The sequence below is a fragment of the Ixodes scapularis genome, unplaced genomic scaffold (genome assembly GCF_016920785.2).
Source record: "Ixodes scapularis isolate PalLabHiFi unplaced genomic scaffold, ASM1692078v2 PGA_scaffold1__304_contigs__length_218370807, whole genome shotgun sequence".
Classification (NCBI taxonomy): Eukaryota; Metazoa; Arthropoda; class Arachnida; order Ixodida; family Ixodidae; genus Ixodes; species Ixodes scapularis.
Genome location: NW_024609846.1, coordinates 51,040,922 through 51,063,534, shown reverse-complemented (window position 1 = coordinate 51,063,534; position 22,613 = coordinate 51,040,922). Strand labels below are relative to the sequence as shown.

At 45.0% G+C, this 22,613-nt stretch overlaps 1 protein-coding gene across 1 annotated transcript in view; it reads right to left on the bottom strand.

Moving 5' to 3' along the window:
* Positions 1–22,613, bottom strand: part of LOC115320185 (methyltransferase-like protein 17, mitochondrial) — a 55,070-nt gene that overhangs the window by 2,906 nt on the left and 29,551 nt on the right. Inside the window, exons 12-14 of the mRNA XM_029980299.4 lie at positions 19,458–19,550; positions 12,007–12,070; positions 2,133–2,256 (exon numbers count right to left, since the gene is read on the bottom strand). Coding sequence (XP_029836159.4) covers positions 2,133–2,256; positions 12,007–12,070; positions 19,458–19,550 — 281 coding nt within the window. The remainder of the gene's footprint in view (positions 1–2,132; positions 2,257–12,006; positions 12,071–19,457; positions 19,551–22,613) is intronic.

The window sequence follows — 22,613 nt, the reverse complement described above, 5'->3', positions numbered from 1 at the left end:
ACAACGTAAAAACATTTGAAACATTAAAAAGGTCAACTAGCTATGCATGCTTGATAATGTACTTAAAACCATCCAGGATAGACCATCAAATTACTCAATTACAATGACTATTCTATTTCCAATGATGTGCCTATTTTAATTTTGCCCTAGTCTTGAATGCTTTGCTCCCATGCTTAGCATCACTGTGCAACTCTAATAAAGTAGGGATTTGAATAAGGAAAGAAATGAGTAACGTTCCCTAAAGTAATTAGTAAGAATGCTCCCATAAAACTGGCCTCATGCATTTTGTGGATAACACATCAAACTAAGACCACAGCCGGGCTAGACGGCGCCATTTCCTAATGTATTTTTCTATCGTGTGGGGCCACAACAATGCCACCCCTTCGAGTATTGCCTGAGCCCCCCTGAACAACTGTGCGCCAATGTTCCCATATGAGACAACTGCAGTGTACTGATTAAAAAAAACTTCTGGCTTACAATAAATAAACGCTTGTTCATGGAAAATTGCTTCGCATGGAGGCGGCCAACACGGTGGGATAGTTGGGGTGCCTCCTTAGAACGAGTTAAAGCGGTGTGGACAGTGCTTAAAGTCTCTCATAAGTTGAGGGAGGTCGCTACAAGAAGGTAGAGGAGGGGGGGGGTTTGACGAGATGTACTAAATGCACATAAAATATACCCAACTGCTGACTCTGGCCACGCTGTTCCGGCAACCCTCAAATTGCTAACCCAAAATGTCACATCCCTGATAACAAGGTATTTTATTGCAATATATGATTTTGATTTTACTAACGCTGGGGCTGTGGAAGAGGGTCTCAGAACCTCCGTTAAAATCAATAGGGGGTCCAAGACCCCCTGAGACCCCCTAGACTTTAAGCCCTGGGTGTGGAAGGGGTGAGGTCGCAGCAACCACAGCAAGCTGTGGTGGGAGGGAGAAACTATACCCTCCATCTGAAGCTCATAAGAGTCCGTCCGTGCCTTTTCATTCTAGCCCGGCCGTGCAAAGACAAAAGACGAGTGACAACAAAGTTCAATGTTGTCTTGTTTTGCTTCTTGACACTAGAGGGCTCTAACGACCATATCCGTCTGCCTGGGGCATGCGTGTACACTCTGTCGAAAGGTTTTCTGCATTGCACACCCTGGCACATAATACACGCAAAATAAAGCAATCTATTTTAACACTAAACATAACTCTAAAATATTTTAATTATAAATTTTTCATTTAGTTTTTCATACTACTCACTTTCATTGCAAGGGTAACTAACTATAAGGTAATTTAGTACTACAGTGATGTCCCGTTAATATGGACACTTCCGCTCCCCCCGAAAATCGTCCATAATACAGGTTGTTTATAATGATGAGACAAAAATGGATGTATTTTCCCAGTTTGTCCCCGAAAAGGGCGTCCATATAGAGGGGTATCTATATTAACGGGGTCCATATTAACGAGACATGACTGTATAAGGTAAAGTCAGATTTGCTGCTATAATAGTATATTGTGTGATGCGCTTTAGTATAGTACAGATTAGGGTGCCTTCATGTGCGCTTTGCTTAGGGTGGAGACATCTGATCATTTTGTCCCACACATTTATTTTTATTTTTTTGTTCAGAAGTGCGAAAAAGAGTGTGTCCCTGCATGCGTATATGGTGTTGACGATACTATGGCGACACTCTGTTTTCGTTGATTTCTTTGTATTTTCCCCGTGAGCACAAAAAAAAAAAAAAAATTAACTCTGTTAATGAAAAGGTGATGACAATGTTTGGACAGGTTCCGTTTTGTCTCCAAAGAAGACTCCATTCAAAATTCGACAATCACCGTTTTCCAAGTTTGCAGGGTGTCGTATATGGAGGGCACTGTGTATCATACCAACATCTATATATAAGGACATCATCATCGGAGTGAAGATTGTTCAGCGTCCACGCCGTTAGTTGCTCAGCTGGCCGGGCTTCATCATTGAATGGCGCCACCACACAGGGGAAGGCCATATTTCACATTTATGCACACATACATTACCCGTACCAATCAGTTTCGAAACTTAAAACACACAAAAGGTGCGCACTTGCACAAGCGAGAAGGAGTATTTTATGGAGAGTTGACCGCCTGCTGCATGCATAAAAGTGGCATTTCTACTCACCTCCCGTGACGAGCCTTGGTGAAAACAAACTCTCTGAGTTTGGCGTCGTGGCAGCAGACGCGGCAAACCACGTGGTTACTCCGGCACAGCACGGGCCTGATCAAGCGAGCCCAGTCATGCTCAGCTGAAACACCACAATCCAAAACATTGCTTCCCGCTGAAGGTTTGCAGAACATATCTAGATAATACAGTGTTCACCTGAGTCTAGATTAACCTTCTATGAAAAAGGTCTATGCAGGAAAGCAGGAAGAATGCGAAAAGTGAATTACAGTGATTTAACAAGGAAAGCAGAACATGACAAAATATGAATAAGGTTGGGCATAAAAAATGAAGCCTGTGGTGGGATTTCATGCAAATAATGTGACTTATGCTCAATGTTTCATGTAGGCCAGATTTGTATGTACAAATGCTGTTGGAACCTCGACTCAGATTCAGAGTGCTGCTGGTAAGATTAGATGTGCAGGCTTAGCATATAAAAAGAACCGGGAGCCGCTTGCTTCCTTCTGCAAGCATGCCATAGGCTGTGGAAGTGACGACTGGAATTTTTGGGACTCCTGTTTTCCAATCCGTAAACGCTATTGGATAGTGGGATCACACGTTGACATGACATTTGCGAACCCGGCATGACAACTGCTCCTGCTAGTAGCCGTCAGCCATGTGGCAGGACAGGCATCAGGTTCCCTTTAAACATCGGCCCCCGTACGTAAAGGTACACGCAAGTCCCCAGAAAATGGCACCCAAAGTGAAGCCACGGCACCTATTGCTGTTGTGGCACCACTAGCCCGTGCCATGTTAAGATGGCAGTACTTCCTTGGGGAGGCCGGCTTCTCTTGCAAGCCGCCATCATGCAAATCCCAGCGCTGCCCAGATTTGAGAACATCCAAGAGCCAACCAGGAACCCATGAAAACTTGAGCGAGCCACTAATGTTTCATTATTGTTTCGTGCCTTGCTTAACCTATTGTACCCATTGTGCTTGGTGCAGATTTCTCGCGTAACTACGGATTCTGGGGGTAGTATTCCCTCTCCTTAAATCCCACTATTGCATCTGTCAGCTGATATGAGCCGCCGGCAACATAGTCACCTCACTGCATGACAGTTGCCAACTCCAATGCCAATTGCGGCTAAGTTAGAGGGGTGCCACATCTGACAGTGTCTTCAGGGCCATTGTGCCATGGAAATCGAGTTGTGCCAACTCCCATGGGCCTTCTGATGAATGCTATTAGTAGCGAAGAACTTCTTTGCTACTAATAGCAAAGAAGTTCTTCAGTAGAACTAGCTGGGTCTCTAAATACGCGCATTTCTTTGATTCTAAGATGTCGGACTTTAAAGGGGCCCGCAATGACTTTTTGACTGGTTTTTAATTTGCACTGAACCTGAGCGTACTGAACGTAGTAACTTAATCCAGCTTTTCTTTTCTCAAATTTCGCTTTATTTTAAAAGTTATAGGCAAATTAGAATTACAAAAACAAGCAAAAAATAACCTCCTTCATGACGTCGTAGGTCCTGCCTTGAGTGGCCTTGAACTAGAAGAGGAGTAGTGAGCTCATCGAGCGCACACGGCTGCCGCACTCCGTGTCGACGGCTTGAGAGGGCGCCACTAAAGCACGTGTTGGATAGGCTGTATGAAGCGGGCGGCCAGGGCAGCTCGTATTGCATTTGCAGCGCGACTAAACACTAATTCGGCATAACATTTCATTGGCCACAAACGACAGCAAACACGGGGTAAAGATCAGTTCAGATCGGGAGTCACTTCGCGCTGACGCACCGCCAAATGGCCAAATCGCCAACAGGGCCCGCGCCGAAGGCCTTCGGAACGCTCGGAACCGGTCGGATTCTTGAGCCGGTATACGACCACAGCGCCGCCGCGTACATCCGGGATCTTTCTACGCTCCTCGTTTGTCGTAGCCTCATCCCACTAGCCTTTTCTAGTATGCGCCGTTTTTTTCCGCTGCTTGGAGGCGGGTATGTCGACGGGTCATTTCTCGTTTCCGTACTTTCTAAACTGCATTTGTTTCTTTTCTGATCTGAATTAGTGAACAAAAACTACTTTCATACATAATTGAAACGGTTCGCGACACTTATATTTTGTATCTCGACTAAAAAAAAGCTCTTAGCGGCTTTGACCAGTGGCAAGCCCAGGACCAAAGACGTCACATTTTGCGCGCTTTCGGTACCGCGGGTCGCCCTCGTCGGTGGAGGAGGTTTCCGCGTCGTCCGGTTAAAATATGACGTACTGATATTTAGTTACTCTCTCCGTGCCCACTGGCTTGCCCCAACCCCAAGAGACGTGGAAACCGCAAAAAAGGTAGACGCTTAAATATGATTGCAGGGCCCCTTTAAGGTTGAGTCAGGCAGTGCGTCTGCCTATAACATCACTAAGTATCTCATGATGGACGGGCTCCAGGAGCTGCGGGCCATATATCCGCCTATGTCCTGAAGCAGTTTTTATTTTGTGGATGCATGTGCTGTATGTCACTTGTATTGTTGTTGGCACGAGGGTTTTCTTTAAGATAGATCTGTTTTGCCGACGCCCTTGGGCTTCTGCCCATTTTTGAGATTAATGCCTTTGTGTTACAAAACTGGCACAGCACACTAGAGCCAGAACAGCTGTTTAGCGGCCTCATTAAGTGCATTTAGCTCGGAAGGCATGCAACTCGAAGACTCTACGAATTAAGTTGTTATTGCATTCCCTGGCCACCACTGGTGGCAGAGAGTTGCCGGGGCCATCCCCGACAACCTTATTTGCATATGCAAGGTACCAATTAATTCTTATTGGCATTGCATGGTCTGCCTTTTAACTAGAGCCTCCCATCCAGCGGTTGGCAGGTTAATGTACGCAGGCAGCCGAATCCGGATACTATGAACACATCTCATCAAGAGCAATCGGTAGCCATTTTAAATTCAATCTGGTCAAAAATAAATACTAATAGCTAACAAAGCCACTTGAAGTCATTGCATTTCGTAAACATAAAAATAGCTCAATCATTAATTATAAATACTGGCCACTAATAGCCACTTGAAGCCATTCTCATTCATAAACACCAAGTACAAAATTGTTAATTTAACTCACTAATAACCCTTGGTAGCCATGTGGAGCAAATATGAAAAAAACAAATGTTAATAGCCAACTTGAAGTAATTCAAGTTTGTAAACTGGAAATAGCTCATAATTATTAATACTACTAGTCACTAATAGCCATTCCAACCAGATCTAGCAATCTAAAATAGATGCTTATAGTCAATAATAGCCACTTGAAGCCCATTCTTATTTATACCCTCATATTGGGCAGGAGATCGAAATATAGGGGGCGATCTGACCAGTTTGTTTCCCCACACTTCGGTGTTTACTCAAAACAAGGCCTGTGCACATGCTGATAGGCCTTATGGGCATGTCCATCCCATCTTCTATAATAGAGCGCGGGGCAAAGTGTAATGTATAAAATACTAACAATCGACAAAGTAACGTTAAGTGCCGGATCTATCCCGAAAGCAGTCGTCAGAGAATGCGAGCTTGACCCACTTCGACTTTTGTGCTAAGCTGGCACCGTGCATGCTGCATTGTTCATGCAAGCCGGGGTGGTAACAAAAGAGCCCCTCCTCCCCCTCACTGGAGAACACAAACTCCAGCCGACCGCTGACGCCGCATTCGGTTATCTCGGCCGAGCGCCGAATCATTGTATTTGTTGTTGCCATCAAAGTAGCTCTAAAGCTAACCGCTTGGGGCGTCACGGTCAGTCCTCCTCCCCAATAGCAGAGAATTGTCAATTATACTCACTAATAGCCAACAATGGCCACTTGAAACCATTCGTCCATAAACACAGAAATAGCTAAATGGTATCAATATTAGTAAGCTTTAATAATAAAGCAAATACATATAAAACTGGAGGCTTATGGCCAATATTAGCCAATTGAAGCCATACTTATGACCTGGTAAGTGACGACGTCACAATATGGCACTCCGCTCCAAACAAACTGTTGATAGGGCCGTTGTTATGGACAAATGCATGGGGGCTCGACGTGAGGTTAGAAATTGTCTGATAAAAAAGTAAATGATCTCTCGTAAGCATTGCGTTTTCTGATTATCTAATCATGAAGACTTTATCATCTCAGTACCATAGAGCGATGACAAAAGCTGGTAATAAAGTTTCACAACCGGTTTTGCCTTGCTAGCAGACGACACCATGGCTTCACGGGTTCGGTGGTTCTTTCTGGGGGAGTACGTGACTGCGTTGAATGAAGTTCTCAGTGTGATGATTACAGGCCGGCAAAAAACACACACCCATATTGCGAGCCTGAAAACTGAAGTCTGGGGTCTCAAATCCTCGTGTTGGAGTAAAAATAATTGCTCCTTCATTACAACGCACATCGACTGTAATATAAAAAAAGTGCCCGACGCTACTTTGATATCACGTTCCAAACAGATGCTTTTTCTCGTTGTATTTTGAGCAGATCTCCATGCATGATTTTCGTCAGACAGTATTGTATCACACGCAAATGCAATTTGTTTTTATAAGCCCGGTTAGTTCCCTTAGGCCTGCAATGTTCCAAATAATTAAAAGATCAAAATCGTATCATTCTGAAAATGATTCAAGCTGTTGCAGGCGGCATACTTCAGTCATTTTGTGTACGTTCATTGTGCATTTGTCATCTGCAGCAGGCATCTTGAGACGTCTCGAAGACCGGAGGTTGTCGTCGCAAAAATTTCAGAAACAGCCAATTCCTGGCAAAATTCTGTCGTGGTAAGTTTGAAATTTAGGCTCCCTATATCTATACTTTTTAAAAGTTTAAATTCCATGTCTGATTTTTGACGGATTATTCTTTCAGAGCGAAATCCATGCATTTGTCCATAACAACGCCCCTAGCAAGGTTTGTCTGGAGCAATGACATCACACTTACGGGATCAATTGTCTATCATCTCATCAATAGCTATTCGAAGCCATTTGAGGTCAATCTGGTCAAAGATAGATGCTAATAGCTAACAAAAGCTACTTGAAGCCATTCATATGTATAAACACAAAAAAACACATAATTATCAATAATAATCACTTGTAGTCATTTAGAGCCATTTTAAGTTGACCTCATCCAAATTTATGCTCATTGCCAATTATGGTTACTTGGAGCTAATGTAAAAAAAGTTCAATAATAATACTATTATTTCGTTTATTCGTTTAGATTGTAGCAAATCGCTAGGCAAAGCCTGACACGTCTATAAAAAACACACACTGCATTTCAACATCAAAAGATCAAGACGTCCAATATCACGAGTTTATGCTCCATCAAAAAAATTAATATTTCATTGATTATCGATTTCTTTAGTGAGTCGGACCCACTCGCTACATTTCCACTGAAAATGGTTAGGTAGTCGTCCATTCCCCGACGTCTGGATCGCTTTCTGCTTCCGCCTCCCATTTCACACCGGAGTTTCCTGTATTAGTCTCCAACGTATTTGGTACGATGCTCATCCAGATTGAAATGGGTAGGGGTGCGGATAGAGTCCAGGATCTCTGGGTTCTGCAGTACGATCTTTCGTTCCACGCGCTTCAAGCTGCGGTGCGTCAAGACACTCGGCCACCGATCCCCCCCCCCCCATGCCACCCTTCGGTGGCAGTGTGTCGACCAACAACGAGCTCTCCCTACGACCTTGCTGTACCGTTGATCGGGAGGAGGCAAAGAGACTCCTGTGGGGACCTTTCCTCTTGCGACGGGGCCCAGCCGACGTCGCGGCTCTTCTTGGCACTAATCCAAAGGTGTTTGTGCTCCCCTTCCTCCCCACCGCATGGGCCCGTTGTGGACATACGGAGCAGCGAGGCAGAGCTTGAGGGGACTACGGGCCGTGCGTCATCAGCGACATTGCTGGCACCCTGTGCACCGGACAGCAGATGGGAGCGGCAGATGGAGTATGCGGACTCCTAGCTTAGTTTCAGATGGCCACCGCCATCTTCCCGACGTACGACCTCTCCAAGGTGCCCCGCCGAACCTTGCCCCCCGACATGAGCGTGGTCACGGACATCGTCCAACGCTGGCCCCAAGGTGCACCTTTGACTTTGGTGGCTGCCATTCCCCCTTGCCGCCGGTCTGCCGCAACCGTCACCCGGATGACCGAGCCAAACTTCTTCGCGTGTAACTATGTCCGCTTTGACAGAGGTTGACGATGTGCAAGGTGAGCCAAGCAACATGTCCAAGCATCACTGTCTGCGTGCGAGTGACGCTTGGTACTGTGAAAGAACTTCCTGTCGGGCTTTTGACCGTTCGGCCTTGGGGAACTTTCTTCCGCATCATTTGATGGCATATGGACGGCTTTGTAAGCCAGTGCATTGTGAACTCCGGTACATTGAAGATTTGCAGCAGCTGGAAGCTGCTAAATACCCAAACTCAAAATTTTGTTTTTCTTTACGATCTGCATTTATGCTGCCAGGTCTCGTCTGTTGGGGGTAGAAGAGCTGGCGCCTCTTTCCCAAAAAGAAGTACTGTTGCGACTGAGGAGTTCTGCAGGCAGGATTGAGCAGTACCGGGCCAAGACAGGAACTGAAGGAGGACTCGAGGCAGAAACATCAGTGGACGGGAGGGTGTCCTACGATAAACTCTGTTTAATACATATGTACAAAAGTATTTACATCTTTCAAGAGCACACTCTCACAGCCTCCTGCTGCTCCTTTAAAAGGGGCACTTGGCTCCACCCCCCCAGTAGAGAGTCATTGCAGTAATGTTCGCAGCCAATGGTAGCGAAGTTTTTGCTCCCGGAGTTCGAGCCCTGCCCTAGTCTCTTTCTCTTGCATAAGCAGATGTCCCTGAACATGGTGTCCTGTCAATCTTGGGCCGCCACCGTCGTCATCGAGACTAGACTGAAGAATAGAAGCCTTCCGAAGACAAGGAATATTTTAGCTGATGTCTCAACCATTCTTCGCTCGAAGGGGCTGAACTCGAGGGCTCCGTCAGCGGGAAGAGGTCAGCTTAACGTTTTGCCCAGGTGTCGCGCTGGTAACGCGGCGCCGGGCGATGTTGTCCGTCATTAGCGGCTCAGAAGACTGGTCGCCGACTGCCAATGGGATAACACGCCCATGCCACCCCCTCCCCCCCAAGGAGATAGGGGTGGGCGAGAAGGAACGTGACCTCCACAAAGGCCTCTCACAGTACCAAATGTTTTATAGCGTGGGAGATTGTGGGAGCTGTTTGTTTCCCAATAAACGCCGTTGGATACCAAGATCATAAGTGCTGGCATGGTATTGGCGAATCTGGCACTGTGGCCACTCTTGCTGGTAGCTGTCAGCCATGTGGTGGGATGAGCATCTTGTTCCCTTTAAACACCGACCTCTGTACGTAAAGGTATATAATTCTCCCCACAGGTTTTTCCTAGCTTTTGGGTAGACACAGCAAGTTTTCTCCCTTAAAGACCAACACGAGGCGCGGCTCTGTTTACCAACCCAGCCGGAAGGCCGCACATGCGCAGAAGCTATGTGGGCAGAGGCGGCCAGGCTTTCCATGTTGTCGCCATTGTGTTGCGTGGCATACACTCACTGTTGACGTTCCAAAAACACTTATACATTTATTTGTATGTCGTATTTCCTGCCAACGTATGTCGTATGTTATGCCCGACTATTTGAGCTTGCTACCCGAGCCTGAATGGTAGCGGTATCGAGATAAACTGTGCGTGGATGGCGTTAACTTCGACGATCCGTGCTCCATTAACAAGGCCTGCTGGAGTTCTGATGTAAAGTTGCTGCCACCGACGTCGATGGGTCAAGTCATTGTTTATTTCATTTTTTTCCAAGCCAGTTCACGGACAACACGGCGGAGGTGTACAAGTCTATCAAGGCCTATGATTACTTCAAGCCGGTTTTGGCGCTGCCGGCAGGATCAGCGGACTGTGGCTCTGCAGAAGTGTATTTATTATAATTGATTAAATACACACAGCCTGCTTCAGTCAAGGTATGATATTTTTTTTACCCTCATGACCACAAGGCACAACGAAAGGTAACGCTTTGTCCGTTCTGCCTCCAATCTCCTTCCGCTGGGTAACACGGGCGTAGCTAGCAACCGAAGAGCACTTGGTCAATGCTTTGTGCGCAAACACCATCGGAGCAAAATCTGGGTGGTCTAGATCAGACGGCGGTTTCCCTGCACATAAGCAAGCCTTGGTACGGAGATTGAAATGGAAGCCAAACTTGCTTTTAAGAAAGTGCTTGCCACACAAACAGTCGTCCGCGCGAGGCGACCATCCTTCCTGATCTACAGATATTATCCACCTTCTGCGCCTTTCAGAGTCTGCCGGGAACTTGTGGACACTCACTCTGCTACTTTTGCTGTACCTTTCGGTGCAATTAACGGCTACATAGCTTTGCGGCATGCTGAAATGCTTTGACGCCCATGCAAAACATGTGCCCTTCTGCCCAGAACACCCGGCTCTGGCGCGATCACATCGCTGCTGCAGCTCTGCGACGTCAAGCCCGCGTGTCGGTCTATACACGAACTCATCTCTGTTACGTCACGGCGCGGTGGTGACGCGTCGGTCGCATTTCCGGTCTGGGGCTGTGGGCAGAAGTCCCCATGCCAGACGTGTATTCCTGCGTTGTTTTGAAAGGAACGAGACAAAAACCTGCCTTCTCGTCAAAACGCCGCCACTGGGACCGTACCAAAAGTGTCGAGAAAGGTTTGAAGGTCAGTTTTCACGTGCTCGGTTCGTCCGAGAATATGGATATGTGCCGTGAAAAGGGAAAAGCAGACGCCGTCGGACAACGATTGCTTGGGTGGGAAGCACTTTGGGTTGAATTCACGGATAGCTGTGATCACCAGATTTATTTGTTTTGTTCCAACATGAAAACCGCCAAAAAACCGTCAATTTGTGCGTACCACCTGCGGACTACGTTCAGTGCGTCTTCAAGTTCAAACGGCCACCTGATCGTTCGAACTGTCGTCTGCTCTTTCAGACGTGTCTGCTTGTCGTCTGCTCTCTCAGACGACGCCGGCCCGTAGACAGAATCTTGGCGCGGTACTTGCGATAAGAAGTAATGCACGCCTCAAAAGACCTAAATTTGAAGGTTGGTGAGCAGGCTCGATGTAAACAGTAGATACAAGGAGATGTTGATCATTGTTACCAGTGACCATCACCGACTCGCTAGGCCTGATTCACTTATTCCGATTCTGCTTGAGATTTTCAGCATCGACGTCGACCATCTCAGCTTCGGTTCACGCTTTTGCAGCCCGAGCGACGTTGCGACTCAAAATTGCGAGCGAAATCTCATCATACGAATCAGGCTTTAGCGTACAATCTGCGGTGTCCACGCGGAATGAATCGCGGCATGTCACATTATTGACGCGAAGTTTTGCGGTGTAACGAGTTTTGTAAATTCCACTGAGGCCGCTCAAGTACTCAGACATTGCCAGGAAGACGTAGAATCAACAATTCGAATGCGAAAAAGGGCAGGGGGACTCACACAGACGCCGATAACATCGCATTTCAATGGTTTGTTTATGGGCGACGGCGAGCGTCTTGCCCACACCCCGATCGCGCATGCGCGGCGCCGGTGGCATCCGCTAGAGGCGTTCCGGGCGCTCCAGTTTGTTTGTAAACATGAGTTGGTGTATATGTTCCCCCATTTATCTGCACAAGTTTTACATAAAATACTACTGCACTAAACAAAGTAGTAGGCCGTACAAGGACTGCTATGAATGACAGATGTACAACTACAGCTGAAACTGCTTGTGTCTACAGATGAAACCGGAAAGGGTTTCTAAAAGCGTGCATGAAAAAAACGAGTTTATTAAATTGTGCCAACTCATTTAAACAAAAAACCTTCAAAAATAAGTAAAAATATGAGAAAAAACAGCAATGTGCAAGCAATTGGTACATACAAATCTTGCACTCCAAGACACTTACCGGGAAGACTGCCAGACCTCTGCAAAACCACATACGAATAGTTCAGGCGTGCAGACTTCTTTTTCTGTTAGGACAACAACGAGAAGAAAGTTAGTCGCAAGTTCGAGCTAGGGCATCGCTGCCCTGGCGGTCAACCTCAGAAACAAAAAGAGGGGGACTGTTTTGCTGTTTAGGCTTGCAACTTAGGTGACGGAGGCTAAGGAACACAGGCAAAACTAATATTAAGCGGCGACAGAATTATAAACGGGCAACACCGCGCGGCAACAAGACATCAAAGAAAGCATGGCCTGTATCCGCTCGTCACCAGATCTGTCACTTGATGGCGATAGTTCGGCCGGCCCATAGGTATGGGTTCCCCCCTCCGAGAAGCTTCGCTGATTCGCTCCTAGTTGACACTGAGAACGTCTTTTCACAGCCTGTGTGTGCACGGTGGTTAGATAATTTTCATGGAGCTGTCTTCAGTAATGACAGTGGACGTGAAAGAGTAAAAGTCTATGTGATCCTTGTCGGTGCTCCCGCTTGCCGAGATAGCACTAGCCCTAAGCGGAAGTTATCACAGTCAATGGATGGTCAACAAGTGCTCCTGTGTAGAATCTGAAGATTAATTTTGACAAGAAAAGGTGAATTAAATGTTACTTTATTTTGGATATAACACACATAAGTACACTAGGGAGACTTTTACACTGTTTCAGTGCATGCACATAACGACTCTGCCAACTCTACTTTATCACTTATGTCCAAAAGCTTTTGCACTGTTACCTCTGCAGCTGGCCTGTTTCTTCTAATGCGATGCGCGGTTGGCGGCATTGTATTACGTATTAGGGTTTGTTTTTATTGTGCATGATGAGTGAAGAAACGTACTGGTCGAACTGCTATCGCTGCTGCGTCTTGAGTTTGCTCAATCCTGAGCATAGCATAAATAATCCCCTAGTGACTTAGCTTTATGCTCTTCGACATCAAATCAAGTGTTATGAATTCGGGGATAGATTCCTCGTTACTTTTGGACAAGTGTAAAAGGATCGCATACGAGTGTCATGTCTGGCCACGCGTAAAGCACATGGCACACAATGTTTGTGGTACCAGGCAAAATATATGCGAATGATTTGGAGCTTCTGTAGAGCTATTCGTTTTAGCAAAGTGGCGATGCAGCAACCTAATTTTGGTCCACCGTATTGTAGTATACACATAAAAAAAATTAAAGTGAAGATTTTAATTATGTTCACGAAACTGAAATGATATCATGTAAGCCCACTTGGTGGTTTATTGTTTTCAAATGTTTTCAGCGCTTACTTAAGGGGAGCACTGATCAAGGTTCGTTTGTTTGCTTGCCTCACAAGATGTCTCCGACCGCTTGTCATCTTCTGTACTGTACTGCTTCTGGTGATCAACGCTTACCAGATAAAACAAATCGTGACATAAAAGAAATTGCAATCAACGCAGTGGCGCCTTGTTTAGTATCCATGAGACACACTGCTGAATGGCGACATATCAAAGTGGTCACTGCACTCATTTCTTCATGCTTACGTTGCACGACCGGTCAGCGGTGGGTGTCCCTTCATGTGCTGGCTGCCCGTGCGTCATAAAACAAAAGTCAACTGCTCATTGCATTCCACTTTCTGTCAAAAGACTGGTCTTGCTAAAACGCAGTGCTCACAGCACAACAATCCCGCTTTCGACCGTGCCGGTGCCAATTTTTTGTCATCCTTGAGTCGCGTCGCACGCAGCTGCAAGGTGTTTCCAAACGTCTGACAAGTTGCCCGTGCATTAGACTAATGAAATACTTACCGTATTTACTCGCATATTGGTCGATACGTCGTATAGGTCGACCCCCTAACTTCGGGACCCCCGAAAAAAAAAAAAAAGTTGAAAAATATAATACCGGGATTCGCGTATTGGTCGACCCCCCAGTTTTGATGAGGCGATTTTTGAAAAACAGGTCGATACGCGAGTAAATACGGTAAGTAGATCGCGCAGTATTACCTGTCGCAAAATACGTCGATTTCAATGAACCGTGATGTTGCCCCGACAAATTGATCTACGTCATGATCGCCATCTTTGATTCCCGCAGAGCCCCCTATATTTTTTGGAACTTGAGAATAGTGACCATAATGGTGTCACAAAGACTCATTCAGATTTGGACAAGAGCACAGCAGTGCCTCGTGCATATGGGTCATATGGGATGATTTTGTGGCCCAGAAGCGCAGAACTATTAAAGACTTTTCTAGGGCAAATGACGAATCTGTTCTAGATTACCTTGAGTTATCCATAGATACATTTTCTGGGAACGACGTTAATTATTTGTGGAATAAATTTAAATCTATCTGTCATTTTTGTCTTCGAAACTTTATTCCTCATAAAAGTAAATATGTGCGCCGCAAAAACCCCTGGATGACACGCGAAATAATTCATCTACTACGGAAAGTAAAAAGAAACCGTAGAAGTCGAGTTCACAGTTCCTCCCTCCCCTGCCTAAAGCGAGCACTAGCAGCTAAAATTCACACAAGTAAACAGTTCTATCATTCCAATACACTCACACGATTCCTTAAGACAGATCCAGCGAAGTTCTGGAGACACCTCAGCTCAAATCAACAAAAAAACTGTCGATTATGTCAAAATTGGGGAAATGTTGGTTCACGACAAACAACAAATAGCTACGAAGTTTAATCTTTTCTTTCAGTCAGTGTTCTCGAAGTCTTACACTAGACATTCCTCCTTTAACGAAGAAACTGAAATAAGCTCAGAGTTCATCACGTTTGAAGGTATCTTTTCTATGCTACTTAACCTCAAACCTAAATCGTCAAATGGTCCTGATGACCTACCAAATGCATTTCTTCGTCGTTACGCTGAGTGGATTTCTAGATTCCTTGTTGTTATCTTCCAGATGTCATTTTCATGTGGCGTTGTTCCCTCAGAGTGGCGAATTGCTCGGGTTGTACCAGTTTTTAAAAAAGGAGACCGTACAATGTTAACGATTATCGCCCAATTTCACTCACCAGCTCTTCGTGTAAACTACTGGAACATATAATTTCTAATTACATCAATGATTTCCTCGATAAACATGAAATAATCTCGCCTTTTCAGCATGGGTTCCGAAAGGGACTTTCTACTACTACTCAGCTCATTTCAACTATTCATTCTTTTGCTTCTATAGTAGATAGGCCTGGTCAAGTCCACGTCATCTTCCTTGATTTTAGCAAAGCCTTCGACAGAGTTCCTCATTCCGGTCTTATATACAAACTAAATGAGATTGGCGTTCCCAGCACAGTTGTTCAATGGATTTCAGCTTATCTTCAAATGCGAAAACAATTCGTCGATGTAGACGGTCACCATTCTGATCCTCTTCCTATAATTTCGGGTGTTCCGCAAGGGAGTGTCCTTGGCTCTCTTTTTTTTTTTCAATTTTTATTAATGACCTCACTTTTTGTATAGATAAAACCGTGAGTATTCGTTTATTTGCGGACGACTGTCTATTGTTCAAGGATATTAACTCTACTAGGGACCAAGTTGTTCTGAACGAAAGTCTTAATGCAGTTTCTAGCTGGTGCGATCGTTGGGAGATGAAGCTTAACCAAGAAAAGTCCTTGTACATGCGCATCACTGACAAAAAGTCCTCTCATCAGTATAAATACTTTATTGGTGATAACTACATCTCTCGGACGATGAGCTTTAAATATCTTGGTACAGTTAAACCTCAATGTAACGAAGTCGGTAAAATTCGCAATTTACTTCGTTACATTGAAATTTCGTTAAATCGAAATTTGGCTTTAGCATGCAAAAAAAAAATTCCGAAACATTTTACAGGTATGAAAACTCACCGAAAGTGACATTTATTTAAGGGCAAAGTAGTCCGCGAGTTTTGCTCGCGCCTTGTTCGACAGTGGCAGCGGCGTGGCGGCGTCATACGGCCGATACGGCGTTCGAGCGCCCAGAGCGCTTGCACGGCATCTTGTTGCCCATGCGACGCCATGTATGTACCTCCTCAGTTCGTCCATTGCGTCGAGCACTTCCCGAGTGCTCGGGATCTCGGCAGTTTCTTCAGGATGGCGTCCAAAACGTTTGCTTTCTCATCCAAAGAAAGAACTTTACGTTTCCTTATGGCAGCAAGCACGTGAGTCATTTACGGCTCTGACGTGAGTGAACCGCCCGGTTGAAAAATAAAGCCGATAAAGCTGTTTAGTTTAGGCGGTGTCAATGTTTCCAACCTACACAGCACTCTTGCCCGCACAGTTTACTTGCCCCCTTGCGCCCACAGTGTGCTTGCGCCTTTGCTTTACATCACGCTCGCAAGACGATAGCGACGATAGTCGGTCTTCTCCTAGATGGCACTGCCCGTGCGGTCGCGCCATCACGTCGCTCCCCCGCTGAAGTTGGCTCCCGCGCTACCCGCGGTACAGTGGACTATGATGATCAGTCAATGGCAGTGGTGATGCTGTTATGCCGTGTTAACTTTTTGCTCGGCATTTTCTGGCCAGCCCCGCGGAATCCACTTTGCCGCATGCCTCGCCGGCGCTACCGGCGCCGCATCCTCGGGCAGCCTACGAACGTTGGAAGGCCTGTCCCCGTGAAGTAACCTATCAAGCGCTCGCGTTTGCGCATAATTTTGTTTTTAACCACAATTTTTTTGCGAAGCTTTTTTTTTTTTTTTTTTAGAGTCTATTTATTTATTGCCTTCTATGGCGATGGCACTTCGTTATATTGAAATAGCAGCAAAATAGACTTCGTTATATAGAGACTAAAAATACATGGGGTCTATGGGCAAGAAATTATGAAAAATAAAATACTTCGTTAAATCGAGGATTTCGTTACATTGAAGTTCGTTATATCGAGGTTCGACTGTATAACAAATTCTAGCAACTTATCTTGGTCCTCGCACATTGAACACGTTTGTGCAGCTGCCTGTCGAAAACTAGGTATGATAAGGCACGTGCCTTAAGCACGTGCCTTCTCATGTGAAACTTTTAGCCTATAACACATTGATAAGAACGAAGTTAGAATATGCCTGTGCAGTCTGGGATCCATTCACAAAAAAAGATATCAAGATACTGGAAGATGTTCAAAAGCAATCAGCTCGTTTTATAATTAATCGCTACCACCCGCATGACTCACCTGCTGCCTTAATTCGAAGTAACAACATCCTCTCTCTTGAATCACGAAGGAAGCTAGCTAGACTAAAATTTATTTATCAACTCTGGTTTAAAAAACTCCGGCTTGAATCGTCGTCCTTTCTTCACCCATCCTCGACTAGGCGCACAAGGCATGACCATCCACATAAAATAACTCCAGTATTCGCTCGAACAAATGCATTTAAATACTCCTTCTTTCCCAGAACCATAACAGAATGGAACAACCTACCTCATCACATATTTATATCTGACAATGTTTTGGAGTCGATTGAGCGTTTGTTTGATGTGTAACTCTTAGCATTGCGTTTTATTTCCCTGTTACCCACTACCGCCACCCCTCCCAACTTTGTTGTGAGCTATTACATTTTTTTACGCAATTGTTTTTGTGCTTTATTACAATTTTTGCATAATTTTCCCCTGTTCCCCTCTCCCATTTTACGGATTACCTGGTGTTGCGCTTTTTTGACTCCACTTTTGTAACCCCCAATCCTGCTTGGGCCGCAATTGGCCTGCAGTATTCCTAAATAAATAAATAAAATATGCCACGAATGTCCACATACAGTCTTTTGACCCTAGTTACACTTTGGGATGATGCAAAGGTATCAAAATTTCAGTCCAAAAGGGTGAAACGGGCGACAGTATTAAAAATAATAATAATTTTTAAATAGTTGTTTAATTGTGTGGTTTATTTGTTTAAACAGCGGGATGTTTGTGTAGATGAGAAATTTTGCCAGTGCAGCACCACTGCTACCCTGGGGTCTTCAAAGGGACACTGACACACCGCAAAATTTATTTTTTAGTTTTTGCCAGGCGATTTATTATGGTGTCAGAAGACTACCCAATCAATTTTTTGTTACAGCTAGCATCACATATATTTTTTATAAAGTAAAAAAAAACGCAACTGCTCGAAACCGAAACTGGAATGGGGAGGAAAAGAAATATAGAGGAGAGAAGTGGCGGAAGTCACGAGGCTGTGATGCTTTTTTTCCCTCGAACAACACATTTGCAGCTTTTAAAAGCCACAAAAAATGGGTATCATATTTCTTTTCTACTTTTAATATTGTGTAGGTCATTGAAGGCACCAATGACCTACAGCTTTGATTATATTTGGAGGCTGCGTCTAAACCATAGAAAACAGCATGTGACCACAGAGAAGAGGGTGAGCGTGACTCAAACCGGCCAGTTTTCGATCGGCTGTTTTCGGTAGGAAATAAAACAAATTTCGAGTTGCGAATTGTTTCCTGGGTAGTTGGGGTCTCATATGTAATGCACGAATAAAAACCTTGGCAAGCATAAATACCCTGTCATTGTCCCTTTAAAGGGATGCTGAATTAAAATTTGGATTTTGCAAAATAAGGCCACAGAAGCATTGAACGGGACCTACAAACTCCAAAACATTACTCATACACCGATATTTCAGACGGATGGCCGTATTTCCGTAAAAGAAAGGCGCGATCAAGTGAGGAATGTGACATCACAATTATCCTGGAACATTGAGAATGAAGAGAAGCGGCCTTGCTTCTCTCCTTTTCGCTTTGGCTCACTTGCTCGAGGGAACGAAGCGAAAAGAGCGAATGAGAATTGTGACGTGACATGTCTCGTCGGCCTCATCCGCCGTGTTCAATCGCGCACTTTTTTTAAAAAATACAGCCAACTGTAAGTGATATTGCTGTATGACTGACGTTTTTGGGTTTTGCAGCGTCCTGCCTAACGCTTCACCCATGTTTTGTAAGCTGCGAATTTCGGCTCAGCATCCCTTTATTGCATGTCCCACAGTAGTGATACATGACTGTATCCCAGTTCGATGCTCATACAGGTCGAAACGGGCCGTGGGGATTAAATCGAGGATCCCTGGGTTCTGTGGCGCAAGCTATTGCGCCATGTGCTTTGAGCTGCGAAGCGTTAAGGCGCTCGGCCACCGACCCCCCCTTATAGTTGGTTCACATTCGAAGCAAGTTAATTACAAACTATAAGGTCAGCTAAATGTGCTCCACCCACGGCATGGGTGCAATGCAGAGTAGCAGGAGCCGCGGCAACAAAATACAAGTGCCTCTTTCCCACACTGCATCAGTATGCACAGGAAGAAGTGCTCCTTCTAAGCAGGTTCATGGTATTCTTTTCAAACTGCATCTTTGACAGACCATAATGATATGGATTTCAGTTAGCTGTCAGTTAACTGACAAAGTCAGGGTGCAGTGAGTACAATCCAGCAGATGTAATTAAAGGTTAGCAGCTTGTGCACACTTGTATCATACCATTTTACATATCCTGCTTTAAAGAAATGTCCTCCATAAATCGGAGAGGAATTTAATTAATTGCAAAACATACCTGCAACAAGAAAGGCTCCTCGTATCGTGCTTGGAAGTTGCAAGGAATGCCAAAACCTTCAGTCTCCCTGGGGCAGTCCTGATCATGAGGACACTTGCCAAACAAAGAGAAAAAGAAAATGGTATACGAGATATCTTACAAATTTAAAATATGGCACTAACTGCTCCTAAGAAATACACATTTTATTTATTTACCCTATTTACCCGCTTAACGAACACACCCCCCACAACAGGTACCAATATTTTAACTTTTTTTCTTTTTTCCTCGTGTAACAAACACAACTTCAATTTGCGGCTCCGCAATCGCGAATTTCGTGCAATTTAGCTAGCCACCAAGCCAATTTTCTTTTGCCACCAAGTGGTCAGGCCAAGTCAAGTCAAGTCAAGCTAAGCCAAGCCAAGCCAAGCCGCTCTCGTAATGGCTGTGAGTGCGTAAATGCGGAAGTGATCAATCGTGAAACAGAGCGGCGCGCACACTTGGCGAAGCATGGGTCGAGGAATTGCCCAGCCCCGGACATTCTTCGCCTATCGGATGCATTGATGTCAACAAACATGCTCTCGTCTGTGGTCCGCTTTCTGACAGTGAAATCGTAAAAGTAGTAAGGCTTAACGACGATCGTGTTGCTCTCCGTGCTGAGTGAGCTTCGTAGGGCGCTTCTCCCTCGGCAAAAGGCACGCCGAAAGTGCCCTAAAAAAGTTCGCAATTTAAAAAGCATGGTTACTGTGGTGCGCCCTCGACCAGCCGTGCATGCGCCTCCATCAGTGGAGACATACCACAGTACCTTGCCGTGTCATATTGGCACCTAATTTGACATTTACACGAAGTGTGTAAATGAAAAAATTTTAACCTGCGTGATGAACGCACCTTCCAAATATGTGTCAATTTTTTTGGGGGAAAAAGTGTGTTCATTATGCGAGTAAATACGGTAATAGAAATCTTAGCAGCTCTATGCGGAGAGAAAGTCGCCTGCTTCTTACGCAGGAGTTGCAGTGATGTCAGATTGATGCCGAGCTTTGATTGGCTTTGATTGAAAGGATACTGGGTAGACCTAAATGCTAGATGCCCCGAGGTCTACCCACTATTTTTTCAGTCAGCCAATGAGAGCTCAGCACTCTGACATCATCGCAATCCCTGTGCAAGAAGCAGACAAACTTGCGCTACACACAGGGAACTTTAGTAGGGTGGTCAGCAGTGGCGCATTGACGGGGGGCAAAAGGCCTTTGTCAAACGCAACCTCAGAAACAGGCTTGCAGACACATCTGGAGTGTTGCTCGCCTCAAACTTTGGCAACAAATAAAAAACAACCTGTTCTAAAAAGGCTGTTTCTTCTCGCTAGGAAGGGGGAGTAGCCGATTGTGAGGTTCCACAAAGCGGGGGCGGCTATGATTGGGTGGAACAAAAAGGGGGTCCTCTTGGTGTGTGACAAGTAGCCTTTGGACTTGCTGAGATTTTGATGGACAGTTGTCCACAAGCCCAGAGTTACTGCATGTAGATCTTGTTGACATTCTTCTCTCAATCTCTGTCTCCTTTCTTATCGCTATCTCGTTCTCTAGCTCCCCCTCCATATCTCTCTCCCACTCTGTCTCTCTCTTTCTTTATTCTTGCATTTTTTCTCAATTATTCTTTCAGGCCCATCAAAGCACTAAAATATGTCATGCACTCATGCCATTAACTTGCTGCAACTTTTTTCCAAGTGTGATTGCTGCTGCGTAAATCCGAGAGTCCAGGATGAGTTACACCACCTAAAGCTGCCTGAAGCAAAAGTCAAATATGATGTTTACCCACTTTTCAATAAAGAGTCGAGATATGGAATCCATGGACTTTGCATCAACACCGGAATGTGCAACTCCAAGCATTCACAAACCAGTGATCCAGCAGACGCTATCATCTTTAGCAGAATCATCTAATCAATCCGTCAGTGTTGAGCCTTTTCCGATCCCTGAAGCCACTTATCCGAATGATCTCTGGATCTACGCTGGCAAGTGGGGCTATTTCGGGATCATTACCCTTCTGTTGCCCAAAACTTGTGTGCTGAATTCATCAGATTAGATTACAATTTATAATTATATAAGGATAATGTTTCAAATGTTTTCTTTTCCTTCCCAAGGGGTATTTAGGTCAATGATTTTATTAATTTCCAAGTAATTACATTACTGGAAGATTTTTTTTAAGACTACCGAAATTACTTTTGCCTCTAGCTAGCAGAGTTTTTTTTCTCATACACGATGGCCATGGGAGGCACAGCCATGCGGCAATACAGCACCGGGAGGACACGAGGTTGGCTCTGACAGCTCGCATTGGGTCACAAGAGCCATAGCTTTTGTCGTCTGCAAAGTTACGTGGAGTGGAGTATGGGGTAAACAACTTGGTTTTCACTAAAACCTGCGTTTTGGCAATTTTGTGATTTGAAAATAATCACAAAGAATTTGTCTCGCGAATAATTCACCCCATGGTAACAACTACACCATGGATCATAAAAATCTGTGCCAGCGAAATATTCCGAAATTGGGTGATTTCCGAGTTGCAGGTGCAGCACGGCAATATAAATACAGCACGTCGAAGTTCGTTCAATCGAATCGCAAGCTTTAGCTCGGAAAGAAATCAATAAAAAATTTGCATAGCTTTATAATTCTTCCCCCTTGCCTTTCCCTTTCCGTACTCTCCCTCCCTCCTTCTTCCCCTTTCCCTCTGGGTTCACCGCAGATCAGTTGTCAAATTTTCCACAAACCCCCCAGATGAAAATTCTGGATGCGCCAATAGTGGTCAGCATTACATTTGTTATGAAGCGTACACACAGTTCACCACGCATGGTGAAGAGAATCAGTGTGGTGATGCCAGTTATATAGCATGTCAGGTAAATGTACACAGAGTGACTGTTTTCAACCGGTAAAGATACTTAAACAAAAAAAAAAGAAGGTGCCCATTATATGGACACTTCCTGTACTGTGCATTTATGGGGTTCAATACACACCAGACAGTGGAATAACCCGGTATCCTCAGTTGGCTAATTAAAGTGCTACTAGAGTGCTTTAATTAGGATTTCTTAAAGGTTTAAGATCTGGTTCTTTGTGATGACTCTATGGCATAGAAGACAAGTGGGCTATTCCCCTCTATGTGGGTAAACAGTACAGATTACACACAAAAAGCACCGAAGAA